The sequence below is a fragment of the Dermacentor andersoni genome, chromosome 1, assembly GCF_023375885.2.
Source record: "Dermacentor andersoni chromosome 1, qqDerAnde1_hic_scaffold, whole genome shotgun sequence".
Lineage (NCBI taxonomy): Eukaryota > Metazoa > Arthropoda > Arachnida > Ixodida > Ixodidae > Dermacentor > Dermacentor andersoni.
In genome coordinates, this window is record NC_092814.1 from 51,448,127 (window position 1) to 51,469,331 (window position 21,205).

The 21,205-nt window shown below is 45.8% G+C and overlaps 1 protein-coding gene and 1 long non-coding RNA gene across 4 annotated transcripts in view; one reads left to right on the top strand and one right to left on the bottom strand.

The window, feature by feature from the left end:
- The window catches only part of LOC126545368 (hexosaminidase D-like), an 87,623-nt gene that overhangs the window by 65,595 nt on the left and 823 nt on the right, over positions 1-21,205 (top strand). The window contains exons 1-2 of one of the 3 annotated variants that reach the window (XM_050193180.2): positions 17,392-17,602; positions 18,658-20,689. The exons of 1 other annotated variant lie outside the window; for it this stretch is intronic. In XM_050193180.2, coding sequence (XP_050049137.1) covers positions 18,680-20,443 — 1,764 coding nt within the window. In that variant the 5' untranslated portion in view covers positions 17,392-17,602; positions 18,658-18,679 and the 3' untranslated portion in view covers positions 20,444-20,689. Of the gene's footprint in view, positions 1-17,391; positions 17,603-18,657; positions 20,690-21,205 lie in introns of those variants that run through there. One more of the 3 variants, XM_050193179.3, reaches the window with a different exon arrangement.
- LOC140218960 (uncharacterized) lies at positions 10,082-17,384 on the bottom strand. The gene is made up of 2 exons (XR_011895152.1): positions 17,077-17,384; positions 10,082-11,031 (listed from the first exon to the last, which is right to left on the bottom strand). It is a non-coding gene; the product is annotated as an uncharacterized lncRNA (long non-coding RNA).

Below are 21,205 nucleotides of genomic sequence, written 5' to 3' on the forward strand. Positions count from 1 at the left end.
TACAACATTCGCTACGCCGAGCTAAAGCGTCAAGCTAGCCGTGCTCAGGAGGAAAATGGCGCGAACAAAAAAGAAAAACACAAGGAAAACTCAAGATCCGCACGTTTCCAAGGGCAACGGCAGGGAGACCAATCAACGTGCAGAAAAACGGCGGCAAAATTGGTTGCCACGGGGGAACACGCAAGGGACGAGGAGGTCGCGCGGCGGCGGCAGAGTTCAAAGAGTGTCGCTACTTTCAAGTTATCAAGGGACTTTACTTTGGGAGATTGAGGGTATTTAGGATGAAACTTGGTGTGCTGACGTCTTATGGTGGCCATAGCACTATGGAGAAGGTTTCTTAGCGAGTGTTGTAGGCGTTTGTCCCTAGGCGTGCCGGCATTGCAGAGTGGGGTCCAGTTTGAGTTTGTTTACGCTCGGACGTTAGCTGCCGGCGCCGTAAAATATATGAAGCAGCGGGCACTGACGCCCGATTTGGCGACCGCTGTGTCGGACAGACTGTCTCTCCACCTGCGGCGCTCGTGCTAAGTCAGTTGAGCGCAAGTGGCTGAAAGACCGCCGGTGACGATGACTGACTTAATCAGCACGCTGCACCATCGCCGCAGGCACGAGAATGTCTAACTGACGTACCTTCAGAGGCAAAGTTCTGACTGGTGTTGCAGAAGTCGCGCGGTGCAGTAGTGCTGAACTTAGCGTCACAAGTTGGTGGCTGTACGTAATTATATTTATTCAATCGTGTGTTTTACTAATCGTAACAACGTGTCATTATTTCACATTATTGGCACCGTCCAATTTGGTGTCCTTCAGGACACCAAAGCGGCAACGGGGTCACCAAAGCTTGAACCTAGACTGGTCCATGGGTTGGGGCTCGCTGAGGCCTTTGCGGCCCAACCCACGGGCCGCCCTGCTTCCAGCTTTGATCCCCCCTGCTACCCTTTGGGTGCCCTGGAGGTCCTGCACCACCTGCTTTATTATAACTTCAGGTGCTCTCCTGAGGCCTCCGTTTGCCAGTTACATGTATCCTTCTGGAGCAGTGCTTGTAAAAAACCCAATCTATCGTCGCAACGAAAAAAGCGACCCACAACTTCAGAACTTTGCCCCTTCAGACACAGCGATCACCTAATGGGGCGTCCGGCAGCCAGCGGCGGAGCGGTCTAGGGGACAAACGCATACAACACGCACTGAGAAACCTCCTCTGTAGTGCCTAGGCATAGTCATATATATTCAAGGAGCAAAAGCCCCACATTTTCTCTCTCGCGCCCGCTCGTACTCGCACTTGAGTACAGGTGGTAACAACTATATTGAGATTCTGCTCAGTTTTGATCTGGCAGGCCCGAGTCCTAGGATGGCCCCTCACGAGGAGCGACCCTTTCGGCCCAGGCAACGAGGCCATAATTACCAACGGGCAATGGAACCCAATATGTCAAAACTGCACAAATTAAACATTGGCTACCCAAAATCACATTCTTTGGGGGTGCGAGGGCTTACCCTCTCACAACAGACGTGGGAGGAGCTGCTCAGAACGCTTGCGTACAAACGACTGGGCGATCCCTCAAATGAACGTCTCCTCGACGACGGCTACGAGATGGCGCTGGAGTAGCTCGCGACAGAACTGGAAAGAAAGGGAGGGGGAGTCGGAATGCTCATCCACCAGGGAGCCAAATGGAAAAGAGTAAATTCACAATGTCAAGAGCATCTTTGGTTAGCAGGTACAATGAGTGGGAAAGAAACTTGGCTGGGCGTTACGTATTTGTGGACCGGAAAAAATTGCACAGATAAGAATAAAGAGTTAGTGGAATGCATAAGCGCTGATATTAAGGGTTTCGGGAATGGTGCTGAAATTGTCCTATTAGGTGACACGAATGCCCACCAACAGCATTTAGATGGCTATACCGACAACAACGGGAAGTCAGTGCTAGATCTCTGTGAGCAACATAACCTCGTTATCATGATACAGGGCCTAAGTGTGAAGGGCAGATCACGTGGGAAGTGGGAAACCGGCAATCAACCATTGATTACTGTCTGATGACAGAAGGAATTCATGATAATTTGAGAGAAATGGTTATTGATGAGGAAGGGCATAGCAGCATAGGGAGTGACCATAAACGCATCATTTTAAAAATGGGATATGTAGTTGGGAAAGAGAGCAAGGAGAGCAAAATCGCCAGTCCAAATTTGAATGCTGAACAAATAGCAAATATAGTCACTAGAGTCGAGGAAGAACTTGGCAAATGGCCAAGTAAAGATTGGGATGATGGTGAGCTTCTAAGTGTAATAACGACGGAAATACGGAAAGAGAAACAACATGTTCGTTGGAAAGGAAAAAAGAAACCGAAAAGCTGGTGGAACAAGGAGATACGAGAAGCGATCGTCAAACGACAGAAAGCATCTCGAGAGCACAGGCAGGCAAAGAAGGCGAAGTTGCCGCAGGATGAAGTAATCAGTAAATGGGAAATATACCGAGAGAAAAAGTCTATGGTTCAAATACTGGTGCAAGCAAAATTAAAAGGTGAAAGTGAACGTTGGTTGGCAGAAATACGTGAGAAAAAGAAGGCCGCACCTAGAATATTTTGGAACCACATAAAGTTATTAGGCAGGAAGTCAACAGCAATACAACAACATATCCTAGACGAAGATGAAAACAGACTGGAAGGAGAAGCGGCAATAAATTACATCCGAAAAGTAACAGCCAAATCTTTCCAAGGCAATGACGAGGCTGTATTTGAAGAAAAAAAGAGCATGAAAGAGACCCAAGTGGAAAAGGAGCTGGTGCTGACAAATTTAAACTGGAAGACAGCAGAAGAGAAAATTCCTAAGCGCACAGCCACAGGGCTAGACGAGGTTCCCGTTAGGCTGATAAATGAACTAGGACCAAAAAGTAAGGAAGCTCTGGTGAAAGCAGTGGAAAAAACTTTAAAAGATAGACGAATACCAGACAGTTGGCGACAAAGTAGAATGAATTTAATTTATAAAGGTAAGGGGGAGAAGGACAGAATTCACTCGTATAGACCGTTGACCATTACATCAGTAATATACAGGCTAGCAATGCAGGCTATCAAATTATAGCTTCAAGCATGGGCAGAGAATAATGGCATTTTGGGAGAGCTTCAGAATGGCTTCAGAATAGGTAGGCGTTTGGATGATAACTTGTTTGTTCTTACTCAGTGTATTGAAATATCAAAAGCAGAAAGCAGACCGTTGTATGTGGCCTTTTTAGACATTACAGGAGCCTACGACAACGTAGACCGCAACATTTTGTGGGATATTCTGGAAGGGGAAGGCTTGGGCAACGATTGTATACAGCTTTTGAGAGATTTATCTAGAAAATACCGTTTGCGTTGAATGGAAAGGGATGAGGAGCGAGGAGAAAGTTCATATCAACAAGGGACTGAGGCAGGGGTGCCCTTTATCCCCGCTGCTGTTTATGATGTACACGGTGAGGACGGTGAGCGCACTAGAAGGAAGTAATATCGGGTTTAATCTCTCATACAAACAGGCGGGTACAGTAGTAGAGCAGCAACTCCCAGTTTTATTTTATGCGGACGACATTGTGTTGCTAGCTAACAAGCAAAGTAATTTGCAACGTCTGACTAAGATCTGTGCACAGGAAGGCAACAATTTAGGTTTGAAATTTAGTGTTAGAAAATCAGGTGTTATGGTATTCAATGAAAACAGTGAACAGACAGTGGAGATACAGGGCCAAGAAATACCTCGGGTAACAGAATATAAATACCTTGGTATATGGATAAACGAAGGCAATAGATATATGGAAACACAGGAAAAAACCATAACAGTAAAGGGGAAGAGAAATGCAGCCATAATGAAGCACAGAGCGCTATGGGGATACAATAGGTGCGAGGTCCTCCGAGGTATGTGGGAAGGTGTAATGGTTCCAGGACTTACTTTTGGAAATGCAGTTGTTTGCTGTAAATCAGGGGTACAATCAGGACTCAAAGGGAACCAAAGGTCAGTGGGTCGCCTCGCATTGGGCGCTCACGGGAAGACTACAAATGACGCTGTGCAGGGTGATATGGGCTGGACTACTTTTGAAGTGAGGGAAGCTCGCAGTAAAATTGAGTATGAAGAACGGCTGAGGTAAATGGGTTGGGAGGGTGTTCAGGTATCTGTACAGGAAAAACATTGATTCACAGTGGAGGAAAAGAACTAGGAAGCTTACCAGCAAGTATGCAGCCTGTATGGTGGGCAACACAGCAACAAAGAAGGTCAAGTGGAAAGTCAGAGAGGCTGAAATAATCTCATGGGTGGCGGCAATGGAAAAGAAACCTGCCATGAGTAACTACTTAAGAGGAAAAAACGAAATCAGGAAAGAAACCATTTATGATAACTCAAAGGGAAGCTCATTACTTTTCGAAGCGAGATCGGGATGCCTTAGAACACGCACCTATAAAGCAAGATATAAGAAGGAAGAAGCATGTGCTTGCTGCGGTAAAGCTAGGGAAACGACGGAGCATGTTTTATGAGAATGTGAAAACGTCTACCCAGCGGTCGATTTAGGCACCACTGGCCTCCTTGAAGCCCTTGGGTTCAGCGGGAGCAGTGGTAAAGCAAACATGTCCGTAATAGGCATTAGTAAGAGACAATTGGAGGATTGGTGGAAGAAAAGTAGGGAAACGACAAACGACGGAGACATACAAAAGCACAGTTTGCAATAGGGGATCAGAAAATATGGGCGTGGTAGTTCATAGTGGTGTTTTCTTTTTTTAACTGTTTAACTTAGGTAGGACATTAGGCAGTATAATAGCAAGAGCTTGGTGGCGCAGCCCACCGCCCCGTTTTAAAGGGGACGCTCATAACATCCATCCATCCATCCATCCATCCCGACCGGCGCGGTCCCTTCCCATTGTCGCCGCCACCTGATAGAAGTAGCGAGCACTATGTGGTGCACAGCCTGAAAAGTAGTACGAGATGCTATCATACACTTCTTTCTTGGAGTAAATGTGGTCACTATCACTGTCTTTGGGTGAGTCAGCTTCAGAAGTTAACTCAAGCATTGTGGACTTGATCAGTTCATGCAGGCGAGCTTGCTTCCAATGGTGTGCTTCCAAATTTACTCATAATATCCCCAGTACATCCACGTATATACAGACAGTTCGTCTCATAAAAATTCTCGACTTCAGCTTTGGTTATTCCACATTTGGTGCTAGAGCAAACATTTAAATTATCCCGAGAGACATCTTCCACCGTGGCAGAACTGTTCACAATCCTGTGTGCTTGCGTTTCATAACATCAGAAAATAATTAGCAAAAATGGGTTATTTTTAGCAATTTGCAAGCCGCTCTCACATTACTACAAAGCAATAAGAAAAATTATTTGAACACTTTACTATTGTATGAGACGCTCAAAGAACATACAAAAGCAAGCGCAATGAATCACGTAATTGCATTCCAGTGGATACCGAGGCACCGCAATATTCCTGGTAATACTGCAGCGGACGCAGCTGCAAACCGGGCGCACAATAACGCAGAGGCAATCAATCTTCCCCTTTTGCGTAGTGAAGTCAGTCTGCTTCCAAGACAGATTTACTGTCGTCTCAGCAAAACTACCTGGTTTGATCAGCAATCTAAGAACTCGGAGTTATACTTTATAGACCCATGTATAAACTTATCAATTCCGGAAAATCTAAGAGAAAACAGAACATTTGAAACATTGGTACACCGCCTGCGGCTTGAAACTGCATTTACAAGACACTTCTTATACAGGATAAAACGTGCCTCTAGTCCGCAGTGTTCTTGTGGCCATTCAGACGAAGAAGTGTATCATCTCCTCTTCGACTACAATAAGTACGATTCACAACGAAGGGTATTGCAAGCAAATTTGTTGCTTTTAGACAGAAGACCATTCACTCTAAAACAGATACTTGGTCCATGGCCAACTGCGAGCCTTCAGAATAGAGCACCTTGCTTTCAAGAAGTTTTTCGAGGACACCACCATTTTGGGGAAAAATTAAATTTCAGTTGATCCTAATAAGCTTAATGAGTGATATGGGTGTTGTTGTGAGTTAAAGATTGATTTATGTGGTGATTGTGATTTCTATGCAGTATTTGATTGTGTTCTGTGCTTGCAGTGTAAGTATACATGTGTTGTGTGTTTGGCTATTCAAAATATCTGTCCATATATATGCAAATGTGTACTGAACTCATGCACAAAACTTTGCGATTCATGTACTGTTAGACTGTATAGTTTTTATTCATCTGGTGTTCTTCTGAGTGCCATATTTTGTGTTATTCTCCCTTTTTGCGCATATTTGTTTCCTTTGCTAAGTGACAAGGAGTAGCCAGTGCTGCCATAAATGCGTTAACCTCTCCTAATGTTCACTTCAAAAAAAGAAAGAAGAAAAAAAAATGTGGTGCACAAATTCTCCAAGAGCACAACTTTCCCTTCCTGTATGGAAGATATCAGCTCTCCAGTGCCACTTGTTGGCAGTGACTCATACCTTACGGCATACAAGAGCTTCAAGCAAGGGTGCCTAAAGCATCCCATGAAAAACATGTTACAGTTTACAAATACTTCGTAGCGAACTTCGGAGTCAAGGTTGGCATCGCTGTCGGCATGGGAAACCTCATTGGTATGCACGGTGTGTGCGGAGTGGCCGTGGAGAGATGCAGATGACGCCAGTCTAGGCAATGGCGTGGCTAGCTCAGGGTCACGTGCCTATGTCGACCAATTACAGCACGCATTAAGTCTTCTTTTTGAGGCAGAATTTCTTCACTGTCAATGTGCGGACGGAGCCAGTGGTGGTAGGAAAATGAAGACGAGAGACTGCTCATGGACCGCTCTTTCAAACGATAACTGCGGGGGCCGTCACTGTCGTAGAAAAAGTCCTTCTTTACTGAAACTTTAGCTCATATTTAGCTCACACTGGTGCCAAAAATTTATATTACGGCTAAAATATTGATTTAGAATGCACGAAATTTGGCGAAGTGGTAGAATAATGGTTGGAAATACCGAAAATACCGTTTTCAAAATATTGATTTTTTCCGCGATTTTGTGGTCTGTAAAACCAATGTCCCCCGTTAAGAGAAGGTGCCTTTTTGGGGGATATCTTTTGGGACGTGCTAGACAAGCTGCAATTGCTAAACCTTGCTCGACTTGGATGTGCAGACCACATGGCCACTTTTACATGCCAGGTGCGGCATTTCGTCATTGTGACTCGCATGCATTTTTATGCGAGAGACGTGAATCGCCGGCTGGAAAACAGAGAAAAGGACGCCATTGCAAATAAAAAAAAGCTCTTCTTTTGTAGCTGTTCCTTCCATGCTTTTGACTAAGTTTGTCTTCATTTAAAGGGCCCCTTAAACGGTTTGGACAAATTTTGTAGACGTGTAGGGTACAGATAAAATTAATCATTCGCACCACAATTTGTATGAAACGTCTCACATTAAGAGAGCTACGGGCGATTACTAGTTACCCTCCTCTAGAGTCATGCATTTTCTCCTCAACTCGTTTGCCGAGTGATTGGGGCTAAGCTCCTCCTTCACTGGCTCTGTGTCACGATGGCACGTCGTGTTGTCGACTTCCGGTTCTCCGGGAGCGAGCGCGCGCAGCCTCTCCAAACTCTCTATCAGCTGCTTGGCAATCAGACCCAAGCGAGAGCTATCGAAGCAGCATGCGTTGCGAGCATTCTGTCGCAGCGTCGAACGTGTCTAGTGTTCTGGTAACCACAGGCGAGCTGGGCATTTCGACGGAACGGTGGAGGCATAAACTCAAACTGATGAAGGAACTTTAGCGTAGACGCATTATCGTGGATGAATGAAACGCGAACAGCGGAGCATGTGGCTGATAGTACAATCAGCGCAAGCTGGTCATGCTCAATTCAGGCGGTGAGTGTGAGAGTACATGTCCCACTTCGATATGTTCGACCACAGCTTCCTGTGTGCTAGTTTTGTCATACTGCCGCACCGGCACGCCGCTCACATTGCCATCAAAGCAGCTGTTCGTGCCACGTTTGCTTTGTTCACTATCAAGCGTGGCTTTTTATTTATATATTTATTTTTGCCACCATCATCTCCTCGCTATCACCGACACTTTAACTGCTGGAATTGGCAGCACTGCTCGTGCCACTCAATTGTATCATTATAGCCGTTTGCTTCCATAATACAAGCATTCCAGCGACATTCTCTTTTCAACCGTTTCTCAAGTATTAGACAAAAAAGATACTGAAGGAGCAGCGCAGACCGATTTCGCGTGACTAATACCGTTTTCTTTATTCACACGCAACACTTTGAAACCTGTGTAATGTGCTAGAAGATGCTGATCTGGCGTAGATTCCAGCTGCAGGAAATATAGCAGGCGAAAAGTAACAACAAACGAAACGCATTCATTTCTAAATGAAGACTGTCTCACGACTTTTATGAAATGAAAGTTGAACTTGTGGTACAACTAAGCCATCCGTATTTAAGAGCTTTCCATTGCAGTTGTAGAATTGTTTACAGGGCTCTAATATTTTGTGAAATCTCCTCAGGCTGCAGCGACTGCCGTCATTCTTAGGGCCAAGCTTTTGAAGAGCAACATAGCTATATCGGAGCTCCATAGGCACGCCGGTGCCACGTTTACTCTTCCTGAACAGCTCCCCACAGTGCATCCTGCGAGCCCCTCTGTAGGGATAGGCGGGAGAGAGCCTTTTTCATTGCGCCCCAGATATTCTCACATAGGTTCATGTCGGCACCTTGAGCGGGCCAGTGAAGCAGTATCACGCCCAGTTCTTCTGTCAGTTTCATTACTGATCGGGCCATGTGTACTGGGCTGCGATCATGCTGCAGGTCAGGCACGTACCCAAGGGGGGGCCCGCCCCCCCCCCCCGAAATTAAGCCCCCCCCCCCCCCCCCCCCTATCAACCCACGCCACCACTCCTCATACACATTCCTAAAGCGCCGACAAATCAATCTACTTGGCGGTCAACATTTTGCCGCCTTTTACAAGCGAAAGCAATGTATGAATAACTTCTGTAGTTTTTTTGGGCGTCCGTTAACAGAAAAAATCATCATGTGGACCGATCCTGGTGATAGTGAAGAAAGGGTCGAAGATCAATGGCACATACCCCTTTGGACTCAGGAACTTACAACGCACCCTTCGGAGTCTTCGGGACGGGCCCACGTATGGGGAGCTCTTAACGCCTGCTTCGCCTCCACCGTGGGTGGGCCTAGTATTGCAATATCTTTGGAATGGCCTACGTATGGGGAGTTTTTAATGCTTGCTTCACCTCCGCCGGGGTCGGCCCGGTGTTGCACTATCTTCGGGATCGGCCCACGTATGCTGGGTGCTTAACGCCCGCTTCACTTCCGCCGCGGGTCGGCCCAATATTGCATTATCTTCTGGCCGACCCGCAGCGGAGGTGAAACACTTTGCTTCTCGTTTGAGAGCTTTAACTGTCGTCAGCTTTCGCAGCCATGCCATCTTCACTCTTTCGGATGGCGGTAGTTATCAGCATCTCCTGGGGTGTGGAGATCAGTTTTCTCATCGGCCCGCGCTACTAACTCAAAGTGAATTCAGTTGTCACCATCTGTTGTAGCAGGCAGGGCGTAGTTTACTGTTTTAATTATAATATTTTATTTATAATGCCCAACAAAATTTTTATCTGACCATCTATTCAACCATCACGCGCATCGCTGTTGCTTCGTTAGTTCAACCTTCCTTATTTAGACTGATCCAGGGGCCAGGAAATGTAATCGGTTCATAGTCAGCTGGTCTGTATGCTCGTGGAACGAGTTGTTGCCGGAGAAACTGTCAGTTGCGTTTAACTTTTCCTTTTGCTTCATTATTTGCTCTAGTGACAGCTCGCCGCGACGCTGGCAGATCTTCAGAACCATATATCCGCGATATGGGTTAGATAAGGTGCAAAATTAGATATTCCGAAACAGCGTCCATCATCAGACCCTGCAATAACCGTTAAACTCATAAGCAATAAGACTGTGACCCGTTACCTCGTCTGGTTTTTCCCTACTTGTACAGCACTTTTCGTGCGAAATTGGCAACTGGAAACAAGAGTCGCAAGCAGATGAGAAATTAAGCGATCTACTTAGGGAGAAAGCCACGGCAGCAGCCAAACAGGGAGGAAAAGCGAAAATTGTTCGTGAAAATATTTGTAGATCAATATCTTTTTATTTAAACAGGAAGTAGAGAAAACGCCACCGGAAGTTGAGAATAATTCCGTGTGCACATCTCTGGTATATCAGATGCCATAGTCGTGGTCCAAACCGCGTATGGCAGATCAATTACACTTCTACAGTTATGAATCGAGCCGCTTGACGTATCCACTTCCCTGCTGTGCTAATGGGGGTTTTTCTAATCTTCCGCGGTGGCCTCAGTACGTCTAGAACCCCATAGAACCGCGTCCTGCGCTCTACGCGGTTGTACGGGACTGGAGAACTACGAATCATTACGCAACTTCCCAAATAACAACACGAATTGGTTTTGGCACTTGGTAGAGCAGTAAACGAGGGATGCAAAAGAACTGTGATTGTTCCGCAAATATACATTTCTCTATAATTCTTCCAGAGCGAATTAAAAAAATGCCACTAGAAATCTTTAGTTGGCACTTTCGCTTGTTAACTTGTTCTTGGCAAGGTTCTTCCTGGCATCTTCCATGCGCGAGTCCATTTGATGTGGTAAAGAAGAGTAAAGAAGAGTTGTTTCTCACAGGTGTACCTGTGAGATACACATTATTTCAATTCTCTTTTGCGGGTTTACGCATCTTTATGACGAATGGTGGGCACTATTCACATTTGTATTAGTAAAAGTACCCTCCCCCTCATTTGCATAGAAATGTTACCTTGGGTTGGGCCCGCCCCGAAATCCTGCGTACATGCCTGCTGCAGGTAAAATAGGCCATCTGAGAACGGGCCTTCAAGAGCATACGGAACAATAACGTCCTCAATAATCCTTCGATACACTTCGACGGTTAACTGGCTTTCTAGGCGGATGAGTGGACCTAGGCCATCCTTGGAAAGGGCTCCCCAGATGCCGACAGTGCACAGGCCACTACTGACAACACGCTGGAGGTTACGTGGCTCGAACCTGCAAAAGAAAATTGTTTGGTGCATTGGGTAGCGTTGGCAGATGCCTTGCAAGTGGAAACACTGGATACGGAAAAATGGCCCCCTATTCCAAATAATGATGCGCAATTCGTCTGTTTATTTCTGCTTAACTAGTTTACAAAAGGATTAAGTGTCTGAAGTAAATAGGGTATTATCTCAGCGCATAAGAGAACAAATAAACCTGGTGTTTTCTGTTCTTTATATGCGCTGGCGCTGGTCTTATCGCGAGGAATACGTGGATTCGTCTGTGAACGTGACATAACTCCAGTCCGTAGCCGTCCATGACAAATGCTCTTCAGAAAATAAAAGCAGTGCGTGCCTGTTGGCCTGACAGCAGAGGTTTTGTGCAGGCACCCTATTGTGGAGGTTTGCTTCGTCCAACCGTCTTCGCATGGTTTTCGAGCTAGCGTCCACACGAAGTTCGTCAACTATTCCTCTCGGTGTGAAAAATGGGGCTTCAGTTGCGCATGCCACGATTTGAAGATATCGGTTCTCTGTCGTAGCTCGACGTCTGTGTTCACGAGGTAGATTTCTAAGCCGTACCTCGTCACAGTATGCCTGGAGAATCCGATCAACAGTCGACAGCTGGCAGCCCGTAATGCTGGCAATATCATGCTGCGGCACATTGTACCAGTAAAGACCAATCATCTGAAGTGTGTCTTCTGTCGACACACATGGGCGAGTTCTAGTGGCCTTAGGAGCACCGGTTCCTGCAGTTATACACAATAGCGCCGACACGGCAACACCAGCCCGTTAAGATGTGGCTCGTGTGCAAGTGGCGTTTTTAACTATACAATTGAGTGGCAGGAGCAGTGCTGCCAATTCCAGCAGTTAAAGTGTCGGTTATAGCGAGGAGACGATGGTGGCAAAAATAAATAAATAATAAAAAGCCACGCTTGATAGCGAACAAAGCAAACGTGGCATGAACAGCTGCTTTGACGGCAATGTCAGCGACGCACCGGTATGACAAAATTAGCACACAGGAAGCTGCGGTCAAACATATCGAAGTGGGACACATACACTCGCACTCACTGCCTGAATTGAGCATGGCCAGCAGGTTGCGCTCATTGTACTATTGGCTACGTGCTCTGCTGTTCACGTTTCATTTGTCCACGATAGTATGTGAGCTGCCTAGCCACCTGTTGACACAGAACTTAACCAGTAAAACAAAGAGCTAATATTGCTCTAATTAAGTGTAAAACATTTTAAACATTTACAAAAACGTGTTAACGATTACACTCCTGCGAAAAATTTTCACCAGCACCAAAGAAGAATACATTTCGTTACTGCTACTGTGTGTGGTTGAGCTCTGTGCCACCAGGTGGCTGCACCGTGCAGACCATTCACATTTGCGCTTCTGCTCATCCCGTAAAACAACACGGTCAAACGGCCAGGCCCTGTTCCCTTGCTCTTGCGTTTACCCTAATGCCGGACTCACGAAACACTATTGTGTTAGTAATCTTCCGGTGTAAAGTGACGGCTGCAAATGCGCAAATCCTGGCACCGATCGGATAGCGGCAGTCTGATGCGCTGCAGCAAGTCCGCTCGTCCGCTGCCTTGCAGAGGGACACGATGTCACACCTTGACATATTGCCAGTCGCTACATTTCCAGTGCACAACGCAACAAAGTCGAATCATAGTGCTCGTGAAAAGACTGAGACCGACTCTGACCGCGGAGCTCTCGTCAAAATGGAGCATGTTGCAACACAAGCAGACAATGCTTGCTGTGTGCCGGAAGTGCTTAAGAGTAGTGAGAAATTGTTCTTGCGCATTCTCTTTCTGTTACTTCCTTTTTATAGAAACAAATTAACTAACATTCCAACTATTACGAACATCATTTGTTCACCATAAAGGTGGACAAATTATCCATGACGCGCCCTGGGCAGCCAATCAGATAGCTCGCCCTACTGGTGTAAATTGAGTGATTTACATCATATGGGTAGGGGCGGCTGAAAATTCCGCCGAGCAGTGTGCTGCGATCGGACGCGATGTACATTTTAATACCTTATAATAAATTACACGCTTTACGCGGAGCACTTAGATCCGTCAATTAATGATCAGAAGGACCTACTCTAACGACTCGGTATGTTTTCACAAAATAATCAAAATCGTTTCAGGGTCCCTTTAATGCTTGTTTGTGTTGACTGAAATTACCATTCTAAAAATTAACATGCAAAACCCTGCTCTAGTCTGTGCGGTGCTCCATGCGTCAGCAACACAGCATGGAATTTCGTGACTGTGGTCTTGAAACAGAACACAGCTAATTATAGCTTTTCCTTATTGTTTTGTGCATTCTTCCAAATAAGGGTTACTCTTAACAAACACTAAAATTTTTGGGGTAAACGTCAGAAGTGCGTGCGATAAACAAAGCGCAAAGAAATGAAACGATAAGTTTTTCGCAACCTTGCATTAGGCTGCTCTTTATCTGCACCCTTACCACTCAGGCCAAACAGTTCTTTAACCATGAGACTGAAGTTTCAACGTGACAGCTCAGAAAAGGCCGGCGGAGAAAGCTGTTGCAACAGCTGCCGAGCGCGAGTGCTTCGGGCCGACAGCGACAGCAGTGCCGCGTGGCGAGTGGAAATGGAAGGGGGTCACCTTTTCGCGCACGGCTCGGGGGAGCTTGCAAACTGAGAGGAATCTAAAAACATTGGTCGCGGCACACTTCGCTCCATTTGCAACGTGCCACACGAGACAGATTGTCCGTGCCCAAATTTTCTTTCTGTGAATATCTGGTTCACTAATTTTGCTGATGCTTAGACATGCTATATGATTGGTGATCCTACCCTTCAACCCTGTAGTTGCATTTAGTACACAAAATAACAAAGCTTTAGAGATGCAGAGATGAGCTTTAGAGATGAGCAATGGCACAGTGCCATTAGGCGATCTGACTATGCAGGAATTATGAGCAAGTATATTAGATATTTGAACACAAATAGAATGAGAGTTTATTTGCAGCATAACGCAGGTACGTAGTGCCAATCAATAACACAGAAAAATTGACTAGGTTGATACCACCCTGTGTTGGCATCAGCGAACTTGCCCAGTCCATCCATCGCAGCAGCTGCAGCACAAAGACTGCAAGGGCCTGTGCCAAGGCTCCCCTGATCCCTCTGCGTACACCTGGCCCCATCACTACTTCTTGTTTTTATCGCAGTGGCAGGCAAAATGGATACAAATAAGAAAAGTAAACTTGAGAGGCATTGGGGCTGTCACATCCTTGAATTTGCCAGGCTCCTTGCATTGGAGCGCATGTAGGATCAAAGCTGCACACCAATGACTGTCCTAGCTACTTGGTAATTTTGCTTTCTCTGACCCTTTTAGGTTAGAACTGAATTCCAGCGGAAAAGCATTTGGCATATTTTATTTTTTATTTTTTTTAAACCAAAAATGCTGAACCCTGTCACAAGTTTAGAGGCCTCAACTTTCATTGCCGAAGTGTGTCAGCTCTTTTGTGTCAGGTCACTGGCCTTTTAATAGCTATGTTAATGCCCTATACTACTGCAGCCGAGCATCAGTGACTGCATCACCAAAGCATGGGAGCTAGTATTCTTCAGCAACAGCAACTGTGGCTTCTGCACTTTTGTAACAAACTCTTGACTACTGAAGTGGGTGCTAGAGCTGAAAAGGGAAGGCAGGGATCTCTGCTGTGTTAGACCAATGTGCAAATGGTATTACTAAATTATGAGCCTGGTCACTTGTACTGTTTTATATTCCTTCTTCAGCTTCATGAATACAATCAAAAAAGCAGATTCATTTAAGATATTCATTGGTGCAAAGACTATACCGAGTGAGCAGTGGTTGATTTACTTTTGGATGATTTAAAAAATTAAGCATGCAGGCTGTGAAAACAGGCATCAGACTCCTAAAGGGGCACTAAAGCTGAATGTTAAATTAAGCTGAATTGGTAAATGGCATTCTAGAATGGGAGCCATAAAGATTGGTGAAATTGTGAATGGGCGCTCAAAAAGCCAAAACAGAGATGCAAAAGAAAGTTGATGATGCCACCTTGAAATTCCCCCACTAGCTTTTCATGATGTCGCAAATTTTGACAGCTTCTGCTCAGAGTAGGTCAGTTGTTTATTGACGAACAAGGAGTACATTGCATTCTATAGGACGGAAAGACAACCTAGCAGGTTTAGTAACTTTTTCTGTACAAAACTGACCCATACATGAAAATAATACTTTAATCTGTGGCCTTGCACTTATATACCAACTCCATGGCTCAGACGCAGATTCAAAAAGGGAAAATTTGGCCTTCATTCTCTTTGCTAGTAATCACTCCTTTTCCACTAAATAAGTGCCCAAATGAAGTCTCAAAGATTTCACCAGGCTGAAGGTAACTGGCTCTGCTCGTTAGTGTTCATACTGAATAATTTTGATTTCATGGTTAAGAACTAAAACAACTTAAGTTCTGCATAGTACACGCGAAATACTGTACACTGGAAGATGCACTGAAACAAGCAAGCAGCTACAAGTGTTCATACCATTATGTATCATGCATGGCCACCTAGAAGCACTACGGCAACTCAACGCTAGTATTTCAATTTCAAGACACTATTTACGAGACTGCATCCAGCCTTTGCCATGAGTGAAATTTTTTGCATGCCAAGAGATCTCGCAAGAGATGGGACACCATTTAGTAGAGGAGACCGAATTTACTGGATGATATAACCACCGTGCTGCCTTTGAAGGTTGTGAAAAAATACTTGATAAGTTGCATGCAATGCCTGGCAAGTGCAAAATTTTACAGGATGCCTGTAGGCATGTGGTTGAGATGAGAAAAATAATACCGAGATTTGCCATTGCAAACAAACAGCTGGTATTCACTGAATACAGAACCGTAAGGTCAAATTTGTAGCCACATTAACTAAAGCAAGATATGCAATTGTTTTGAAAGTCTCCCATGCTGTTGGGAATCTGCAAGTGGACAAGTTCACTTCCCCACATGTCTGTCTTTCTAGCGATCCCGCATACAATATTAAGCGCCACTTAATGTATGCATGGTATAAGACCTACACAAAGCAGACAATAAAGCCAGGGAAAGCATAATGGAAAATAGCCGCGAGTGGCGCTGATAACATTTCCAGGCCTGGATCGAGCCACTTGCTCTGTCTAGTACACATTCACAAATACCCGAGCAAGCCGAGCGGAGACAGCTTATGCTGTATATTTGACTCTCACTAGAAGCAAGTTATATTGTCTTACACTTTCATTATTATGTGTACATTTCATTCAAAAAAAGTTAACTAGCCCTATGCTTTCATGGGCGTCATAAGGTTGTTACTGACAAAAAAATTGAACCCCTCGGTTCCCGATTCTTCTCGCTTATGTTTAAAATGTCACACAAAAATGACACATTCACTTTTCAGTTGCAATGGCAATGCAAGCCATCGCGTAGCACTTCTGAACATGTCACCCATGCACCTATCTGCAATATACCGTTCGGGATATTTCACTTGTACTGTTTTCTAGCATAGGTGCAAGACTTGACTTTGCGCAATGCCAATAAAAATTATTACAACGCAGTTTCTAAGCAAGGCCTGCTCTCCTTAGCCCCGGTGACAAGGGGCTCCCATAACTGAGCGTGCCGTAGTTGCATGGCTTTGCGCTGTAACGTGCCCCAAGCGAAGCCAAAACAGTCTCTTACAATGACAACTGTAACATCGTAGGGAGAGCGCAAACAGTTAAAACATAAACAAAACTGCGGCGACGACGACAATGGCTGCACGGAAGTTACAGCATGCACCAACCGTGAGATCCTCGTGTCATGATATGCTGTCGCATCTTAAGCTATTAATAATCCACGGTGCTGATTCTTTAATTGTATGTACAAACAGCAATGATTCATACAGAATGCAAGCACAATTTGTTTTTTGACACACAAAGACAGGAATCGGAGCGACCAGCGAGTGGGCGACATTTGAGAACAGTAGCGAACTTTCGCAGTGAAGTAAATGCAAGGCCAATGTGACAGACCGTATTGTACGTGGTATGACTACCACCGCGCTCTCTTCAGACGCACCTGCACGGTGATCCGCACAATCCGTTGTTAGTTCGCCCATAGAATAAGGAACCAACTTTGGTTCGCCAATCTTCTTGCGTGTGTGTTCATATGCGATGTGGACGCTGCGGAGCTGCGGGAGAATATCTGTGGAATCAGCGTACTTCTACAGATAATTTCCTAATGCGTCACTCATTCTATTTTTTTTTTCCACACAGTAGTTAATCACGTCAGATCTTTTAGCGTTCCTTATCACCTTTGCCGATTTCGGCGCTTAGCCCGCTTAGCTTTGATTGCTTGTGTAGGTGGCGCGCCTTTCCACTGCATAACGTAAGTAGAAAGAAAAGGAAGGAGTCGTTCTGACCAGAGAGTCTACGTAACACTAGAACATTTCCAAGTTTCATCCGCATATCCATTTTTGTTCGCTTCATTTTGGCCCCCGTTCATTAGCTTTTTCCCCTAGTACCTTCCTAAACCTACCTTGAAATCTTCACTTGTCGTTCCTCGGCAAATCATCGTTGTCGCCGGCAATCATGCAAGACGCGGGGTAACGTAGCGTTTTCCTTTTTTCTTTCTTACAAGTATTTCGTTGAGAAGTGTCATTTGGATATCTGTTCCTAGAAGACAGGAGCTCGTTTTGCCAGACTGTAGGCTTTTCCCCAACGGTTGTGTTGTGCTTGTGCGTGCACTGTAGTACAATGTCCACCCACGAGGAGCCTTTCTGCTCTCAGTAGAAATTTCAGCTTTTAGACGTGCCTGTGTGTGGAACGTTCGATGCTACATAATTAGATGCCAGCGATTAGCGCACTGGTATGGTGTACTTCGTATGCATGGAGCATCTACTTCAAGTGCCGTTTTTGCGTTCTTGTGCCCATACGGAGGCGCCGGTTTTTGTGATTAGCGTCCCGTAGTTAGCGCAAGGTGTTACGATGGCCACTCGACTTTTCTTTTTTTTTTTTTTTCAGCTTATGAGCACGGAAAGACGACGATCGGTAGACAGGCGCCACACTGTATTTGCATTAACCTTGTACGTTGATGAAAGCGTTCGCATACTTATTTGTTCCCCGATACGCGACTGTCCAGGAGTGTTTTACTCCTGGGTGGTCACTCTACCGCCAGCACATTCGTGATTCCGCTGTTTACAAAGTTCGAATGCTCCACCACTTGTGATTCTTTGCTGATGCAGATGTTCGGAAAAAAAGCTGCAGTTAAATTGACACCTGCTGCTTTTTTTGCATGCACGCGTTTTTCCGCGTGGATTTCCAGATGCGAAATCGTGGCGGGGCAAGTTGTTTCCCTGCTGCTGGTTTGCGTTCGGGATTCCCCGCTTTCGTGGAACCAGTCGTAACCATGTACAAATCGTAACTGTGTACTAATAGCATTGGCCGTGATTGCAGTTTTCAGTACGCGGCAGTGGTTCTAAATTGTGTCTGCGTCCGAGTTCCTCGGCATTTCAAATTTGACTATGGACGCGTGCATTGCGCATTTGTTTTCGTCTTGCCCAACTTAACGCTGCAGTAGTTCAGAGTGTGCGACACTGCATGAGTGCACTCGTGTGGTGCTGTAATCCGTCGTGCTCATGCCGGGGTTGGTCTGTTTCAGGTTGCTGCAGTGAGCGGGGGCAATGTTCGCCACAGGGAAGCTGTGCGTGCATCAGATTATTTTGGCCATGTGGCGCAGGAAGCCCATTCTACTTTTCGTGGTGCTGGTGGTGGTGCTGCTGGTTGTGTTAGTCCAGTATAGCTCCCTGGGCAGTCACAATGCACGGGGCGAGTCACTGCTGGCCTCCCCATTCGGCATGGCTCCTCCAGCAGCTCCAGAGCAGCATTGGGCCGCCCAGCAGCAGCAACAGCAGAAGTCGGCGGCCGGAGAAGCCAAGCCTGTCAAGGAGCCAGCACCTAGTGGACAGAAGAGCAAAGTTTTCATCCCCCAGCTGCGGTTTGTCCACTTTGACCTGAAGGGGGCACCTCCCAAGGTGGCTTATCTCAAGCAGGTCTTTCTGCTTATCCGAGAAGCTGGTGCCAATGGCATCCTGTTGGAGTATGAAGACATGTTTCCATACCACGGCTCATTAGAGCCAATACGTGCAAAGAATGCTTTCAAGAAGTCCGAGATTGAAGAGATTCTGGCTGCTGCCAAAGAAAACAACTTGGAAGTGATCCCTCTGGTGCAGACATTTGGACATATGGAGTTTGTGCTTAAGCTCCCAGAGTTTAGGCATATACGAGAAGCTGATGAACACCCAACAGCTCTGTGCCCTTCACGGAATGAAAGCTTCACGGTAGTGAGTACCATTGTAGATCAAGTATTGGAACTACACCCAAATGTCAAATGGTTGCACATTGGGTGTGATGAAGTGTTCCACATGGGTTACTGTTCACGCTGCATGCAACGAGACCGGGAAGAATTATTTCTGACACATGTTCAGCGTGTGGCGCACCACGTAAGAGACCGCCATGGCCGGGTACCTATTATCTGGGATGACATGCTGCGTCAGATCAGTGCTGAAAAGTTAAAGCCACTGGGCAAGCTTGTGGAGCCCATGGTGTGGTCCTATGTCAAGGATGTGTACCGGTTCATCAGCTATAGCAACTGGGCTACCTATAGTGAAGCATTTGAAGCCATCTGGGCTGCCAGTGCATTTAAGGGTGCATTTGGCGAGACCTTGACTGTGCCCAACGTACGCATGCACCTGGAGAACAATGAAGGGTGGCTTGAAGTGATGAATGAGCAGCATGCGAAGTTTCCTCACTTCCGTGGCATTGTCGTAACTGGCTGGCAACGCTATGATCACTTTGCAACACTGTGTGAGCTCTTTCCCGCAGGCCTACCGTCCCTGATACTCAACCTACTGGTGCTCTCCAATGGTGCATACAGTACCGAACTGCTGTCACGGTTTCACAGCCTGCTCAAGTGTAGCCACTCGCGGTCACCAATGGACCTGCAAAATGACCCTTACCTTTGGCAGAAGGGCTATGGCTGCTTTTTCCCAGGTTCAGCAGTCTTCCGCCTAACGCAGACGCATAGCGAAGCCATCAAGAAGGCAGATGACTACATGCATGATGTGACGATAGGCAAAGCCTGGATCACTGAGTACAATGTTCGCCGCAACCTGACGCTGCCCAGCCGCGTGGACCAAGTGCTTGAAGAACACTCGTCCACACTGTACACGCTCACCTCCCTCATACATCAAGCGCGTGACGTGCTGCGCGAAGTCTTCGATGAGTACACTGTGGCAGAGTGGATCGAGCAGAACATCTACCCATGGGTGCTGCGCCTGGAGAAGCTGTGGAACGACGCCTTGTCCATCAAGAAGACACGCACTTGGCCCGTGCGGCCACTCGACCCGCTGCCCGACCTTCGCCGCTTCAATGTCGGGGGAGTCTGATGGGACACAGTGCTCTAGGGACTCTCACGGGGTGTGCACAAACAAATGTGGAGTGTGGGACTTGCTGTTTTTTTTTATTATTATTAGTGAGTGGGTTTTTAGAACATCATTTTGTTGTTGTACCTGCTGTATGCATCCTCACTCTTGTTGAGACACGGCCAGGACTTTCTGGTGTTCGCTGTACTGTGCTACATATTTATGTTCACTGAGTGTACATCAATAAAAGGCCCTTTTAAGTTATTCACATTTCCTTGTGCTTTTCACCTTTCTTTGCATTATTCATTATCCATCCACAAACTTGAGAGGACTTAGCTTTAGCTCAGGTACTCCTATCTAAATACATGTAACAGGAGAATTCGTTTTTCTTTGGAACCACTGCATGAAACTTGACGTTTGCTGCATTTGAAAGAAAAACTTATAATCTAGTGACTGTTGGTTTCAAATTTTTTATTTAGGTCAATTTTTTATTGGGAATTGACGAAAATAGCATATTTTCAGAAATCTAAGCAATCAAGTTTACCACTCTAATTCGGCAATGAAAAATGGTATCGCAATTCTGTGAATTGCATCAAATAGAACATCTAAAGCGGACGAAACTGATATGTTACACGTGAACGTAAAAAATTTAGTAATATGAAAATACATCTTTCGGAGAACCCTAGTACGCAACGTAGCGAATTCATGTAAGACAAATTGACACATCGAATTTGTCCGCTTTGATTGATCTAATGGATGTTGTTTACAGAATCGCGATACCTATTC